The sequence below is a fragment of the Pristiophorus japonicus genome, chromosome 10 (genome assembly GCF_044704955.1).
Source record: "Pristiophorus japonicus isolate sPriJap1 chromosome 10, sPriJap1.hap1, whole genome shotgun sequence".
In the NCBI taxonomy this organism is placed as follows: domain Eukaryota; kingdom Metazoa; phylum Chordata; class Chondrichthyes; family Pristiophoridae; genus Pristiophorus; species Pristiophorus japonicus.
The window spans coordinates 115,549,148-115,566,644 of record NC_091986.1 but is presented as its reverse complement, the minus strand read 5'-3'; the positions used below and the strand labels follow the sequence as shown (position 1 = coordinate 115,566,644).

The 17,497-nt window shown below is 43.4% G+C and overlaps 1 protein-coding gene across 2 annotated transcripts in view; it reads right to left on the bottom strand.

Moving 5' to 3' along the window:
- The window catches only part of LOC139275066 (NADP-dependent malic enzyme-like), a 279,205-nt gene that overhangs the window by 66,596 nt on the left and 195,112 nt on the right, over positions 1–17,497 (bottom strand). For both annotated transcript variants that reach the window (XM_070892011.1, XM_070892010.1), the window contains exon 7: positions 11,681–11,784. In XM_070892011.1, the coding sequence (XP_070748112.1) occupies positions 11,681–11,784 (104 nt within the window). The remainder of the gene's footprint in view (positions 1–11,680; positions 11,785–17,497) is intronic.

Sequence of the window (17,497 nt, the reverse complement as noted above, 5' to 3'; positions counted from 1 at the left end):
ATTGTGTCACTAAATCTGTTGTCTGCAATGGTGTTAGGACCCTTATAGCACAAATCCATGTTACCTTTACTGTATTTCACAGCTCATTTCTGCTTTCTATCCCGCACCTGCCCTTCAACAGAGCACTTTTCACTTCAATCTATAAACTCTTTGAGCACTTTCATTTCAATGTGTCAACTCTTTGAGGGTCTAATATTGCTGCAGCATTTATATCTGACCCAGGATATGCAACTCTGGACCGCTCTGCGCCATTGTCCCTACTGTCCGATTAACTGCCAGGTAAGACCACCTTTTTCCCAACAGTCTTCCTGGCGGGCGGTAGCAGGATCTTACAGGATCCTAACGACCAAACTTGCGTTTTTGGAGACTTCTACATGGGCGGGCAGTAAGCACTACCGCCGGCGGTACTTCCTCGATAAAACTCTCGGCGGGTGGTATGTCAGCGGTCCCAGAGGGCGGTACCTCGGCGGCTGTGGCCGGTAGTGGGCAGTAGCTTGACCAAACTTGGACCCATAGCTGCTAAAGATTGCCAAATTCTTGTGCCGTTCTCAGATTCTCGTACTTAGTTTGGAAAAATCTTCCTACAAAAGGGCACAAATACTTGCTAGCTAGGGACCGTAATAGGAAAATGAGATAACAGAAGTCATACCATGCAAATTAAGGTATGAATTAGACGTGCATTTTAACCAACAGTAGTCACCAAAAAGTTATGAGGAGAATTTGTGACAAAGGCCAAAGATAATGGGCTCTGGTCTTCCCAATGTTGAACTGCAGGAAGTGAAGACTTACCCCAAAACTGATGTTGCACAAGCAGTATGACATTGCAGAGGCAGTCGAAGGTTTGAGAGAGGTGGTGCAAAGGTAGAGCTGATTGTCTGCAGATGATGTTGCTGACGGGCAGCATTTAGATGATAAAGGGGAGTGCCAAAGAAGGAACCCTTGGGACACACCACAGATGATGGTGCAAGAAGCCACAAGTTGGAGATGCTCTGTCTACTTTCATCTAGCTAGGACTGGAATCATGCAAGAGCAGCATCACAGAGCACACAACAGACAAAGAGATGTTGGAGGAGGTCAACAGTGTTGAATGCAGTGGAAGAAGGGACAAAGAGGGATAAGGGTCCATCGGCATGGTCACAAGAGAATATTGTACATGACTGTGGTTGGGACAACTTTGATGCTGTGAGTAGGGTAGAAGCCAAACTTAATGGGTTTCAAACAGGGCGTTATGGGAGAGATGGGCATGTGGCTGGGAGGCATTTCAGAGAGGAAAGGGAAGTTGGAAATGGGATGGTAATTAGTGAGGACAGAAATGTTGAGAGGGTGGGGAGGAGGGAGGTCATAACAACAGTTAATATGTGGGGAGGCACTGATTGGACAGAATTGGAGTGGGAAGCCAAATGGGAAGCATTGTTCTTTAGTACTGAGGAGACCAAGTCAATAGCTTTGTTGATACATTCACATCACAGCTCTTCTCTAGAGGGATAGAAAGCTCTTTTTGGTTACACTTAACTCTAACATTAAAATCATATTTGATCACTGCTTAGTCAAGCAAATGGTAAAGATGGGAAACTGTTAGAAAAATAAATTTCCATATATATAGCATCTTATTACATCTCTCAGAAACATCCAAACAACTTTATATACAATTGAATTGCAGTCACTGCTGATATGGAGAATAACACAGCAGGCATTGTAAACAGCAGTGAAATAAATGATTTGTTGATCATTTTTGATTGCGTTGGTTGAGGCAAGAATATTGGCCAGCACACAGCAGAACACTTGCTTTCCCTCCAATAGCACCAAGAAATCTTTACTGTCTATCTGAACTGGCAGACAGGGATTCAGTTTAACATCTCATCCGAAGGACATTATCTCTGTCATTGTAGCACATCCACAGTACCTCATGGCAGGAAGGAAGACAAGCAGACTGACAGATTATTTACATAATCTCTGATTACATCTTTCCAAAATATCTCAAGTGCTTCACACAAAATGAATTATGTTGAGGTGCACTATTGTCATGTAGGCAGTTCTAAGCTTTCTACATATAACAAACATGTAATTAACAAAGAGACTTTCAATGTCATTGCCCCTAATCAGGTGATGTATTGATCAATAATATACCATTAAGCATAAGGATAAAAGAAATAGGAGCAGTAGGCGGCCATTTGGCCCCTCGAGCCTGCTCTGCCATTTAATAAGATCATGGCTGATCTGATCATGGACTCATCTCCATCATCATCATAGGCAGTCCCTTGGAATCGAGGAAGACTTGTTTCCACTCTAAAAGTGAGTTCTTAGGTGGCTGAACATTCCAATACGGGAATTACAGTCTCTGTCACAGGTGGGACAGATAGTCGTTGAGGGAAGGGGTGGGTGGGATTGGTTTGCCGCACGTTCTTTCCACTGCCTGCGCTTGATTTCTGCATGCTCTCGGCGATGAGATTCGAGGTGCTCAGCGCCCTCCCAGATGCACTTCCTCCATTTAGGGCGGTCTTTGGCCAGGTGTCAGTGGGGATGTTGCACTTTATCAGGGAGGCTTTGAGGGTGTGCTTGTAACGTTTCCACTGCCCACCTTTGGCTCGTTTGCCGTGAAGGAGTTCAGAGTAGAGCGCTTGCTTTGGGAGTCTCGTGTCTGGCATGCAAACTATGTGGCCTGCCCAGCGGAGCTGATCAAGTGCGGTCAGTGCTTCAATGCTGGGGATGTTGGCCTGGACGAGGATGCTAATGTTGTGCGTATGTCCTCCCAGGGGATTTGTAGGATCTTGCGGCGACTTCGTTGGTGGTATTTTTCCAGCATCTTGAGGTGTCTATTTACATGGTTCATGTCTCTGAGCCATACAGGAGGGCGGGTATTACTACAGCCCTGCCATGAACTTGGTGACAGTTTTGAGGGCCTGGTCTTCAAACATTCTTTTCCTCAGGCGGCCAAAGGCTGCACTGGCACACTGGAGACGATGTTGAATCACATCGTCAATGCCTGCTCTTGTTGATAGGCGGCTCCCGAGATAAGGGAAGTACTCCACTTCCCTGACCACTCCCATTACCCTTTACTCCCTTATCGTACAAAAATCTGTCTAGCTCCACCTTAAATATATGCAATGACCCAGCCTCCACAGCTCTGTGGCAGAGAATTACACAGATTTACAATCCTCTATGAAGAAATTCCTCCTCATCTCAGTTCTAAATGGGTGACCCTTTAATCTTAAACTATGCCCCCTAGTTCTAGATTCCCCCACGAGTGGAAGTATCCTCTCTGCATCTACCTTGTCGAACCCCCTCAGTATCTTATATGTTTCAATAAGATTACCTCTCATTCTTCGCATGCGCTGAAAACCGGCTTTTCCGATCTGTCAAGCTCCAGCTTGATAAATCATCCGCATATCGGGAGCGAGGGCATTTTCAAGAGCAAGATTGTGGTATTTACCCATATCTTGCCCAGAAAATGTCCTCAAAACTCTTGCGCCTGACAAAAGCAGGCGCATAGCCTACTTTTACAGGCGTAAGAGTCTTAAAACACATTTAAAGCATAGACAATAAAATTAAAAATACACGAGATTTTTAAAAACCCTGCCCACTACGTTAAATTTATTTTAAACCATAATTTAAAAAAACTTCTTAAAAACGCAGACATTTTTTTCTTCTCTAAGATATTTCTTAACTTTAATTTCAATTAATTTTAATTATGTGAGGTGCGATTTTATTTTTTATTTGGTGTTATCGTGTTTGTTATTTTGCTCGTAGATACGGAGCTATTACCTGATTGGCTGAGCAGTCGCACGTGACTGCACTTCTGCGTGGGAACCTCGAGGACGGGAGCGTGCTTCGCAGCGAGGGAAGAGAAGGCCTCCCCACCGGAATCCCACGCTCCTCCCGGGCCATCAGTACATTTGTAGAAATGTTTCAGGTCGGAGGCAATTACCCATGGGAAGCCTTCAACTGGAATTTCAGGGCCAATATATTACCCCCAACCGTGAGTTCTTATCTTGTGCAGTAATCTTTTAAGTGGCACCTTATCGAATGCCATCTGGAAATCCAAATACACCACATCCAGTGGTTCCCCCTTATCCACTCTGCTCATTACATCCTCAAAGTCCTCCAGAAAATGTGTCAAACATGATTTCCCTTTCATAAAACCATACTGGCTCTGCTTGACTGTATTATGCTTTTCCAAATGTCCTGCTACTGCTTCAGTATTTTCCCAACGACAGATGTTAGGCTAACTGGTCTATAGTTTCCTGCTTTCTGTCTCCCTCCTTTTTTAAATAAATAGAGGTGTTACATTTGTTTAACATATAGCTGCCTTAGTTTAATGGCTTTAAAGGAACATTTTAAAATGCTTAAACCTTGGGCGAACAACATTGATTTTTCCAAACCTCAGTTATTAGGGAAATTTACTTCCATTTCCTTCTATTTTTGAATATTTCATATTTCAGTATTGTTTCATTGGACAGAATTAAACTGAGCAAGCCAAGTACGTTTCATATTAGGCTCATCTCGTATTGGGCACAAAACTATTCAGTAACTTGAATCCATGTTTTCTCCACTTTGCTCCACTCCTTTATGCAGTTTTATGAAGTGTGGGATTTGGGTTTTGTTACTGTTGAAAATGCATTATGTTTCACAACACAAAAGGAATTGATCTGTCAACGATTGAGGCCAACTGTTTTTATTTTAAGTCACTCTATTTAACTCCTTTGCTTTGATTACAGGCCAGCAACCTAAATAAGATAGATGTAGTGATAATTACTATTAAAGATCATATTTCAATATTGCTTTAAGTTCTAGGTCTGAAGCTCAATCACTTGAGTCAGATACAAATGCCTGTTATCGAGTTCTAATAGCGGATCATTCTCTTTGTTCTTTTAGAGAATAATCTGCGATTAGAACAAGAAGTGTCGAACAGTTTTCTTTTTTATACTTCTTGAGGGAACAAAGATGATACTATAATTCATAAGTCAAGAGAATACAAAAGAACAAAGCATGGTCTGTTAAGATTAATAGACACAGAGAAAAGTAAAAGTGCTGTGTGATTCACAGTCCAACAGGGCTTACCCTAGGTACTGGTATTTCTGTGCCCGTTAACTCCTAGCCGACATGTCACTTGACATTTCAGAATTATAATGATAATAAACAATTTTAATGATTTCTAGATTAAACATAGGTGGGGCCTGCTGGATCGGCCGGGCCACCAATAGGCAGCCTGGCACCCCCTCTTAGGTGTCGGGCCACTGTCCCGGCCAAACTCCTCCTTAGTAGACCAGTGGGGGCTCCATGTTGGCCTCGCAGTGTCCCTCCCCTTTAAGTGAAGGGGAGGGACATTGCAACGTGTCAGCGCAATGCGGCACTGGACACTACCCCACTCCCTCGCAAACTCGCCCCTATGCCACCTCAAACAGCGCCCCCAAGCGCTGGGAGGCGGTGTTAGAGTTAAAGAGCTGAATTTTCCGGTTCATCCCTCTGACTCTCGCCGGGCGGTAAATTTCCTGATAATTCGAATTGGCCTACCAAATTTCCCGCTGAGGGCAATTTCGGCCCCAGAAGATCCAGTGGATTTAATCAGAGTGCAGGAAATTCTCGGTATTTTCTCTTAAAATTCCTAATAAAATGTATTTTAACACAATCATTAACCCCTTTATTTAAAAGTAAACAGTTCAATAACTGCATTAAAATAGTTTGCAGAGGATTTTTACACAATCATTTTCCCTAGAGTGGTACCAGAGGAAATTAAAATCTAATGGGCATTGCAATATTCTGTTCAATATAAAGGCAAAGGATTGGATACCTCCACAAAATTACACCCGGCCAAACATATTCAATCTCAAGCCAGAGGATTCAGATATATACCACCTAAAAGAGCAGAGGGAGATGGCTGAAGGACAGACTGCCAATGGTATGGCGGAGGAATGGAGACCCTGAAATTGCGGTTGGCGGCGAGGCTAAGGAGTACGCTGCTGAGCTCCGAAAGAAATCCGCACTTACCTGGTGCGAGGCCCCCTTTGAAAACTTGTGCTATTTCGCTGCGGAGTTGTGAGCAGCGTAGTGGCCCACGGAACCCAGGGGCACGTCGTGTGTGTAAGTGTACCTGGGCTCACATGTGGCGGTGCTCCAATTAGGAAACAGAATTCTTCGATGCCCATTCATGATTTTTGTGTCTCATTCACCCCAATTATATTAATAAATCAGTCATTCTTGGTAGATTGTTTTCATCCTTTGCCTATTTGTCTCTGAGTTGTGTTGGGATCAGGGGATAGTTAGGTGGATATAGATATATATTTTGAAGATTTTTTATCATGACGGATGTATATTTCAAGTTGCTGCATATCGCCCCTCCCCTGTGCCTGTTTGCACCAGCTGTAAAATGTTCCTGTGTATTTGTTGGGCAGTTGGTGGGCAATTAGCCCAACTTCTCACCAGCAATAAGGATTTCACAGTTGCAGCAGATGATCTGTCAATTCAGAACTCGACCGATCGCAAATTTGGGATGTAACGCAGAAAATCCCGAACCTGTGGTCAATTTCAAACGCAGTGTGACGGCATACTCAGAGTAAGCAGTCATACTGACAGCAAAGTCTGCCCCGCAGAGCTTGGAACAGTTGTGTGGTTGAAGGTGAGAGAGAAAGAGATAGAGTGTGGGTGCGTGTATGAGAGAGAAGGGTGAGAGAGAGAGAAGAGAGAGAGAGAGAGAGAGAGAGAGAAGGGTGAGAGAGAGAGAGAGGGAGAGGAAGAGGGTGAGAGGATGTGTGAGAGAGAGGGAAATGGAGATGGAGAAGGAGAGGCAGGTCATGAAGGGATTTAAACATGAGGATGAGAAATTTAAAGAGGCACTGGGAGCCAATGAAAATGAACAAGAACAGGGGTGATTAGTGAGTGAAACTTGGTGCAGGATAGCAGAACAATGACATGGATGAGAGTTTCAATAGCAGATGGGCTGAGATAGGAACAGATGTGGGAAATATTAGAGGTGGAGGTAGATGTTCTTTGCCATGGAAAGGATATAGGGTCGGAAGCTCAACTTGGGTTGAATAGGACACCTAGATTCTGAACACTGATTCAGCCAGAGACAGTAGCCGGGGTGTGGGAATTGAATCTGTGGCAAATGTACAGAGTTTGTGGCTTCAATCTTTCCAATATTTAGCTGTAGGAAATTGTGGCTCATCTAAGACTGGAGCCTGACAACACAGAGGCAGTGGAGGGTTGAGAGAAGTGGTGGAGAAATACAGCTGTGTACCAGCAGCACATGTGCAGTTGACCCAGTGTGTTTAGATGATGTCACCAAAGGGCAGCATCTAGATGAGGAAGAGGATGGGACCATGGAAAGAGATGTCATTGCTAGAGGTGCTCAAATTACAAAATCTGCTAGTTAAGATAGCAAGGGCAGTCTCACCGAGTTGAACAGAGAAGAAGCATTGAAGGAGGATGGTGTAGTAGTCAGTGACAAAGGCTACAGGGAGGACGAGGAGGGAAAATGCAGTATGGACGCAGTGGATGTCATTTGTGGAGAGATTCAAAATTGAGTTGTGAGAAAGATGGGCATGGATTTGGGATTTCAGGGGAAAAGGAGATTTTGAGATTGGGAAGTAGTTTGAAAGAGTGGTTAGAGGGTTTTTTTTGGAGGCTGGGGTGATTTATGGCAATTTTGAAAGGAAGGGAGAGGAGGGGGAACCATTTACATTGTCAGCTAAAATGGGGACTAGGAGGTGATCGGGCAGAGCATGAGGGGAGAAACTAGAGAAAGATAGGGGTTCAGGGCTAGGGCAAGGGCGTTGCAGCAGAAGAGATGGTCTCAAACGTCATGACAAAAGACTCCATGAACTCCTTGCTGGAGAAGAGGATGGAGGAGGCAAGGGTGAGGAATTTAAGCACATGCGGTAGTTAAGAGTGTTTTGAACATTATTCATTCCTCATACAACTTATTTGAAAGTGCAGTGAATAAAGTATGAATGATCACTATCCTTTTATACACACACTAACTAAACGAAATGATTGGCCACAGATGGGCATTATTCTGCTAAACTGTCTTCATAGCTAGGCTTTGTAGATGGCTTACAGTAACACTGGAGGTCACATGAAAGACCTTTGAACTTCAGGATGTACATGGGTCAGGGACAACATAAATTACTTTTCTTTCCAGGAAATGAAGAAAAACATTAAAATCAGTCTATCCTATTATCTTTCATTCATAATTCCTTTGGATGTGTTGCTTCCTAATGGGATTTCCAATCTTTGTGACAGGGTATTCTGCTGTGTGACTGCTGTAGTTGGAGACTGTGTCACCAGTGGCCCTGTGGAACAATTCTTGATTCGGATCATCAACTCTGATAGCCAGATTTATTTTCCTCACTTCCAGGTCAGTACTTAAATAAAAAAATGTTTTTTAGTGCCTTTTTAAAAAACTTTATTTCACCTCTAAGAATATGTTTAGCTTCTGATTTTTCATCACTTCCTTTTCGTCCGCTGATAGATGTCACCTCATCAGCCACTTGCTGGCCTCCAAATACCGTCACCTCCCAATTTCACTTGCTCCTGGCCTGCCACTGCCGCAACTTCTCATAACCCCTACCCCACTCGCTTGCAGACCTTGTACTGTTACTCAGCTAGCTAACGAAGACAAAGAGAAGGTCCAGTAGCTGAAATCATTTCAAGGGTTCTAGGTTCATTACCAGGGCACACTACAAGTTTTACCTAGCTATCTGGAAAGTGAAAGCACTCTGTGATCAATGAATGTAGATTGAAACATGAAAGCCAAAAATATTTAGAGTTTAAAAAAAATGCAACTAAGGGAACAAGAGAAACATCAAAGCCTTGCAGTTGCATAGAAAAAAGCCATAATGCCGTTGTTCAGTGTTAAGAGGCTAAGTAATGAAGAACTCAGACTTGAGAGTGAATGAAAGCGGGCCTCACAGAGATAAAGAAGATATTAAATAGAACAGAAAATGTTAATCCTGAGTATTATCTCTGGCTAAAGCACAATGTAGAGCCAGTGACTCTACTATCCCAGGTAAAGGCATCTTCTTCTTCCGTATGGTAGAAGCAAAGCAAATCAAACGTCAATATCCAAGTTGGATATTTAGGCCAAAGCTTCCGGTGTAACAGTGCGGATATCTTGTAGGCTGCCTACAAATTTCCTCAGAGGTCAGCGCTCAATGATGTTCTCCAGGGTCTGATTAGGAACTCCAGTCACATGATGGGGATGCTTTAATTTTCCACCTATAGAGAAGGTGGCAGCATCTACCATAACCAGTTCTGAAGCAGTTGATGGTTGTTCACTGTTTGTGAGGAAAGTTTGATCCTTCAGGTTGTACTGTGGGGTCCTCTATAAGGAATCCATTCCGTATGTCACAGTTCTTCCAAGCATTTTGCCATCGGTCATCAAGACTGAGGGGAGATCGCTGAAGGGCTTTGGCAACGGTTCAAAATGGCCTTCTAGATTTGAGACGGGTTGGTGGTAGATTGTTCAAGTCGGTCTGGATCGGCATTTCTTTGCTGGTGTAGCGGTTGTATTCTCTGGTGACTGCATATTCACAGCGTAGGTGTGATGGTGCGATGTTTGCAAGCACCGGGAGCCAAGGCATTGGTGTCGATAAAAGCGACCAGTGATAATTCTCATAGTAGAATTCTCATAGTAGAATTCAGCTGGACATCAATGGATAGCCATGCTGGAGAGCAGTACTCCACTGTAGAGTATACCAGGGCGAGTGCTGCCGTATGGAGGTAAAGGCATAATACTGAATGTCTACTGTATTTTTACACATTCTTACAAACTGAGAATAGGCTGCTCCGGAAGGATGAGCCAGCTGGGATAAACAGTCTCCTTCATCTGTACTTGCCTCAGAAATAACAACAATTACTTGTATTTATATAGCACCTTTAACATAGTAAAACACCCCAAGGTGCTTCACAGGAGCATTATCAAACAAAATTAGACACCGAGACACTTAAGGAGATATTAATACAGGTTTAGTCAAAGAGGTAGATTTTAAGCAGCGACTTAAAAGAGGAGGGAGAGGTAGAGAGGTATAAGGAGGGAATTCTAGCGCTTAGGGCCATGGCAACTGAAGGCACATCGCCAATGGTGGAGCGAAGAAATTTGGAGATGCACAGAGGCCAGAATTAGAGGAGCGCGGAGATCTCGGAGGGTTGTAGGGCTGGAGGAGAGTACAAAGAGACGGCCATGGAGGGATTTGAAAACAAGGATAGAATTTTAAAATCGAGGCGTTGCCAGACCGGGAGACAAGATAGGTCATGAGCACATGGGTGAATGGGACTTGCTGCGAGTTAGGATTCAGGCAGCAGAGTTTTGGATGAAGTCAAGTTTACAGGTGGTGGGCAGCCAGCCAGGTGAGCACTGGAATAGTCAAGTCTAGATATAACAAAAACATGGATGAGGGTTTTAGCAGCAGTTGAGCTGATGAGCTGAGGCAGGGGTAGAGACAGGTGACGTTATGGAGGTGGGAATAGGCGGTCTTGTTTCTGGAGAGGATATGGGGTCAGAAACTCAGCTCAAGGTCAAAGAGGACACAAGGTTACGAACAGTCTGGTTCAGCCTTAGACAGTGGTCAGAGAGAGGGTTGGAGTCGGTGGCTAGGGAACGGAGTTTGTGGCAGGGACTGACAATAGCTTAATTATTCCCAGTATTTAATTGGAGGAAATTTCTGCTCATCCCATACTGAATGTCAGACAAGGAGCGTGATAAATCAGATGCAGTGAAAGGGCAAGAACATAAGAACATAGGAAATAGGAGCAGAAGTAGGCCATTTGGCCCCTCGAGCCTGCTCCGCCATTCAATAAGATCATGGCGAGAGAGGTGGTAGCGAGGTAGAACTGGGTGCCGTCAGCGTATATGTGGAACCTAACGTCATATTTTTCGATGATGTTACCAAGGGGCAGCATGTAAATGAGAAATGGGAGGCCAGGCTAAGAATATTTACTTGGGGGCTCCAGAGGTAATGATGTGGAAGCGGTAAGAGAAGCCATTGTGGTTGATTCTCTGGCTACGACTGGATAAATAAGAATGGAACCATCCGAGGGCAGTCTTACCCAGTTGGACAAGCAGGGAGAGGCATGGGAGATGGGTAGGTGTGGTTAACCGTGTCAAAGACTGCACACAGGTCCAGAAGGATGAGGAAGGATAGTCACATAGGATGTAATATGTGTCTTTGATGAGGTCCGTTTTAGTGCTAATGGCAGGGGCGATGCAGCCGATTAGCAAATTTTATCAATGTTAACAGAAATTAAGGTATATGAAATGTAATAATCAGATTTACGTTTAAATGGGCCTCTTTTTTTAGAATGAAGAGCTGCTCCAGTGACATTTCCCTCATTTTGTTGTGTAAACAAACTCCAGTTCATCATCCTTTACCCTGTTAATCCTTTTGAGTATTTCCTTTACAAGTTTAAAATTATATATTTTTCATCACATGCTAATAAAAGTGATCTCTATAAATAAAAAAAAAGGTCACCCAGGTTCATTCATCTTCTCAAATACCGAATTATGAGGACCTATTTGCTGTTTTAAAGTTACACAATACACTTTAAATAAAACATATTTTGACATGATATTCCAATGGTCTGATGCATTTATGCGCAATGGAAAATTTATTTAAACAGGGACTGCCACCATAGTATGAATCACAGTTAATTTTCTGCAGGGAAACAGTGGGTTACAACACCTTACCTGTCTGTGACTGCTTGCATGAACTCATCAACCAATTCATCATACTCCTGCCCACGAACTCTCTTGTGTTTCAATCCAATATAAAGAGGATCATTGAGGAGAGTCTGAAAAATATTTTGCCATTACAACTTTTTAATCCGTGCTTACTGTTTTTTCTGTTAGATTCTTCTCTTCCAAATTTTGCCTTATAATTAATTATACTTACAAGAAATCTAAATCTAAGAACGTAATGATCTTTTTAAAATAAAAAACAGTCACTTAGGTTCCTAGATTTAGATTTCTTGTCAAAGTGGCTACAGGGTAACATCTATTTAATTAACAACAAAGACGTTTCTAAATATTAGACTATGTAAATTACGATTTGGGTTTTACCAATGTCTGGAATGAAAGTACTAGAAAAAAGATAATTAAAACAACATTATTTTTGGTTCTGCAACAGTTTTTAGAGGCATACTGAAAACATAATTAAAGAAAACAAGAGTAACATTCAAAATACCAAATAACCATTTGTTAGGGTTTTATAAAATCGTTCTAGGTTAAGGAGTCTTTCATTTAACAACTGGTAGATTGAATCTCAATTTTCAGATGTGGCTGAAAAGAGAACATTAGTTCAGGGGCTGGGAGAATTTTCAATATAAAATACTTCCACAGCTAGGCAATGTACAAAAAAACCTATCATCTATTTTATACACATGAACACGATTATAGTGTTCAAAATTGCTTTCTAATTCATTCAAGCTTACTGCATAGAATTGGTCATGTGGTTAGCTGAGATCAATCACATTCCACAACTGACTGAAAATATAATCAAGCTTAAATAACTAACCATTTAAAAGTTGTAACTAGCAACTGAAGTAAATGTAAACATTTAAAAATAAAATCAATCCTTTATTAAAGTTGCTGGGACTCCAGTTATGAACAAGCCAATCAGCCATGCCCACTGTAGTGCCCTTCTTGATTCCAACAAGAGGGCAGGCGATACTAGATATAGTAATGAGTAATGAGCCAGACTCAGTTAATAATGAAGAGTAAAGGAATATTTATTAACAGTGATCATAATATGATCAAATTCTATGATAGGTTTAAAAAGGAGAAACGTAAAACAGCTACTAAGATTTTAGTAAGACTAACTTTAATGTGATAAGCCAGAGATGGACAACAGCAAACCGCTCAAATTTGTTATGGAGTAAAACTACAGATGAACAGTGTTCAAAAGAAGTGTTTAGCTTAATACAGGACCAGCATATACCCCAATGGGGCAAGAGCTCTACTTACCAAATAAAACAGCCATGGTCGACAAAAGAGGTGAGAAATAACATTAAATTAAAGGAAAGACCATACAAAAGTGCAAAGAATAATGTAGATCAAGGGGACTGGCAGAGATAAACAGATCAGCAAAGGAAGACAAAAAAGATAGTAAGAGCTACAAAAAGGGCATGTGAGAAGAAACTTACGAGGCAGATGAAGATAACACAAAAGGTGTTTACAATTGTATTTAGTCAAAGGTAATGCGGGCCCTTTGACACAGATGCAGGTAATATTGCAAAAGAAAATAAGGAAATGGCAGACTTGCTAAATAATTAATTTGTGTCAAGTTATTGGAATCTATAATTAAGGACCTAGTGACTGAGCACTTCGAGAAATGAGCTGATTAGAGATAGCCAACATGGATTTGTAAAGGGTAGATGTGAGGCTAACTCATCTATAGTTTCCTGCTTTCTGTCTGCCTCCTTTTTTTAAATAGGGGCATTACATTTGCAGTTTTCCAATCCGCTGGGACTGCCCCAGAATCCAGGGAATTTTGGTAGATTACAACCAATGCATCCACTATCTCCGCAGCCACTTCTTTTAAGACCCTTGGATGTAAGCCATCAGGTCCAGGGGACTTGTCCGCCTTTAGTCCCATTATTTTACCGAGTACTACTTCATTAGTGATAGTGATTGTATTAAGTTCCTCTTTCCCTACAGCACCCTGATTATCCACTATTGGAATGTTTTTAATGTCTTCTACCGTGAAGATCGATACAAAATATTTGTTCTACGTCTCTGCCATTTCCCTGTTCCCTAATATTAATTCCCCAGCCTTATCCTCCAGGGGACCAACATTTACTTTAGCCACTCTTTTCCTTTTTATCTGTAGAAACGCTTACTATCTGTTTTTATATTTTGTGCTAGCTTACTTTCATAATCTATCTTCCCTCTCTTTATCATTTTTTTAGTCGTTCTTTGCTGACTTTTAAGTTTCCTAATCCTCTGGCCTCCCACTAGTCTTGGCCACATTGTATGCCCCTGTTTTCAATGTGATACCATCCCTTATTTCCTTAGTTAGCCATGGATGGTTATCCCTTCTCTTAGTCGTTCCTTCTCATTGGGATATATTTTTGTTGTGAGTTATGAAATATCTTCTTAAATGTCTCCCACTGCTCATCAACCGTCCTATACTTTTATCTATTTTCCCAATCCACTTTAGCCAACTCTGCCTTCATACCTTTGTAGTTTCCTTTATTTAAGCTTAGGACACTGGTTTGAGATCCAACTTTCTCACCCTCCAACTGAATTTGAAATTCAACCATGTTATGGTCACTCATTCCTAGAGGATCCTTTGCGAGGAGATTGTTTATTAATCCTGTCTCATTACACAGGACCAGATCTAAGATAGCCTGCTCCCTGGTTGGTTCCACAACGTACTGTTTAAGGAAACTATCCCAGATTCACTCTATGAACTCTTCCTCAAGGCTACCCGGGCCAATTTGCTTTGTCCAATCAATATGAAGGTTAAAATCGCCCATGATTATTGCCATTCCTTTTTTACAAATCTCCATTATTTCTTGATTTATACTCTTCCAACAGTGTAGCTACTGTTAGGGGGGGCCTATAGACTACACCCACCAGTGACTTTCTCCCTTTATTATTCCTTATCTTCACCCAAACTGATTCTGCATCTTGATCTTCTGAGCCAATATCGTTTCTCACTAATGCACTGATCTCATCCTTTATTAACAGTGTTACCTCACCTCCTTTTCCTTTCTGTCTGTCCTTCCAAATTGTCAAATACTCCTGAATATTTAGTTCCCAGTCCAGGTCACCTTGCAACCACATCTCTGTAATGGCCCTCAGATCATACCCATTTGTATCTATTTATGCTGCCAACTCATCTATTTTGTTACAAATGCTACATGCATTCGGGTAAAGAGCTTTTAAATTTGTTTTTTAACCATTTTTCCGTGCTTTGACCCCACTTTAGGAGGATAGATACGGTTCTCTGCAGCCGAGAGTGTGAGTCCCGAAGGCTGTGTTGCCTGCCCAGTGTCAGGGTTAAGGACATCTCAACATTATGTTTATACATTCGGTCCTTTCCTATCACGCTCTGGTTTTCATTTCCCCCAGTGGTACCCTTCTCTTTGACTTTTTAAATTTTCGTTCACCTGAATCCTCTCCGCCACTAATTAGTTTAAAGCCCTCTCAACAGCTCTAGTTATTTGATTCGCCAAGACTTTAGTCCCAGCCTGTCTGAACAGAACAGCTCCCTCTTACCGCAGTACTGGAGCCAATTCCCACAAACCAAAACCCATTTCTCCCACATCAGTCTTTGAGCCACGTGTTTAACTCTCTGATCTTCTTTACCCTATGCAAATTTGCTCGTGGCTCAGGCAGTAACCCAGAGATTATTATCTTTGTGGTTCTGCTTTTTAATTTGGCCCCTAGCTGCTCCTACTCCCTCAGCAGAACCTCTTTCTTTGTCCTATCTATGTCGTTGTGGACTCACGTGGACCACGGCAACTGGATCTTCCCCCTCCCACTCCAAGTTCCTCTCCAGCCCTGAGGAGATGTCCTTAGCCCTGGCACTGGGCAGGCAACACAGCCTTTGGGACATACACTCTCGGCTGCAGAGAACAGTATCTATCCCCCTAATGATACTGTCCCCTATCACTACAATGTTTCTTTTTAATCCCCCAACTTGAATGGCCCCCTGTGCTGCGGTCAGTTTGCTCATCTTCCCTGCAGTCCCTGCTCTCGTCCACACAGGGAGCAAGAGCCTCGAACCTATTGGACAAGAGCAAGGGCTGAGGCTCCTCCATCACTACCTCGAGTTAGAAACATAGAAAGATAGAAAATAGGTGCAGGAGTAGGCCATTCGGCCCTTCTAGCCTGCACCGCCATTCAATGAGTTCATGGCTGAACATGAAACTTCAGTACCCCCTTCCTGCTTTCTCACCATACCCCTTGATCCCCCGAGTAGTAAGGACTTCATCTAACTCCTTTTTGAATATATTTAGTGAATTGGCCTCAACAACTTTCTGTGGTAGAGAATTCCACAGGTTCACCACTCTCTGGGTGAAGAAATTCCTCCTCATCACGGTCCTAAATGGTTTACCCCTTATCCTTAGACTGTGTCCCCTGGTTCTGGACTTCCCCAACATTGGGAACATTCTTCCTGCATCGAACCTGTCTAACCCCGTCAGAATTTTAAACGTTTCTATGAGGTCCCCTCTCATTCTTCTGAACTCGTGAATACAAGCCCAGTTGATCCAGTCTTTCTTGATAGGTCAGTCCCGCCATCCCGGGAATCAGTCTGGTGAACCTTCGCTGCACTCCCTCAATAGCAAGAATGTCCTTCCTCAGGTTAGGAGACCAAAACTGTACACAATACTCCAGGTGTGGCCTCACCAAGGCCCTGTACAACTGTAGCAACACCTCCCTGCCCCTGTACTCAAATCCTCTCGCTATGAAGGCCAACATGCCATTTGCTTTCTTAACCGCCTGCTGTACCTGCATGCCAACCTTCAATGACTGATGTACCATGACACCCAGGTCTCTTTGCACCTCCCCTATCTGCGAGTTCCCATATCTGCCTTGCTTGTAGTCACATCCTCCTGTCCCTGACCACGGACCAAATTTGAATTCATTAATCTAAGGGGTGTGATTGCCTCTTGGAACACAGCGTCCAGGTAACTCTCCCCCTCCCTGATGTGTCGCAGTGTCTGCAGCTCGGACTCCAGCTCATCCAAACGGAGCCGAAGTTCCTCAAGCTGCAGACACTTTCTGCAGATATGGTCACCGTGGACCTCAATGGGAGCAACCAGCTCCCACATGCAACAGCAGAAAAACATCGCCTGTCCTGCCATCTTTAATGTATTTAGTTAATTAAGTTTTCAAGTTTTGTTTTTAATCCCAGCTCTTAATTCAAACCAATGCCCCAGAAAAGAGACAAAAACTCACCAACCAATCGCTTCCCTTCTTTCCTGTGACATCACACTTTGATTTTGGTGCTTTCTACGTCTTGTCTTCAGGTCAGTTGGTGTTTGGACTGCTCCTCTCGCGCTGCTTGGGGGAGTGACACTCGGGTCAGGTCTCGTGTTGCTTGGGGGAGTGACACTCAGGTCAGGTCTCGCGCTGCTTGGGGGAGTGTCCCTTGGGTCAGGTCTCGCGCTGCTTGGTGGAGTGATACTCGGGTCAGGTCTCGTGCTGCTTGATGGAGTGCCCCTTGGGTCAGGTCTCGCGCTGCTTGGGGAGAGTGACACTCGGGTCAGGTCTCGTGCTGCTTGATGGAGTGCCCCTCGGGTCAGGTCTCGTGCTGCTTGATGGGAGTGCCCCTCGGGTCAGGTCTCGCGCTGCTTGGTGGAGTGACACTTGGGTCAGGTCTCGCGCTGCTTGGTGGAGTGACACTCGGGTCAGGTCTCGCGCTGCTTGGGGAGAGTGACACTTGGGTCAAGTCTTGTGCTGCTTGATGGAGTGCCCCTCGGGTCAGGTCTCGTGCTGCTTGGGGAGAGTGACACTCGGGTCAGGTCTCGTGCTGCTTGATGGAGTGCCCCTCGG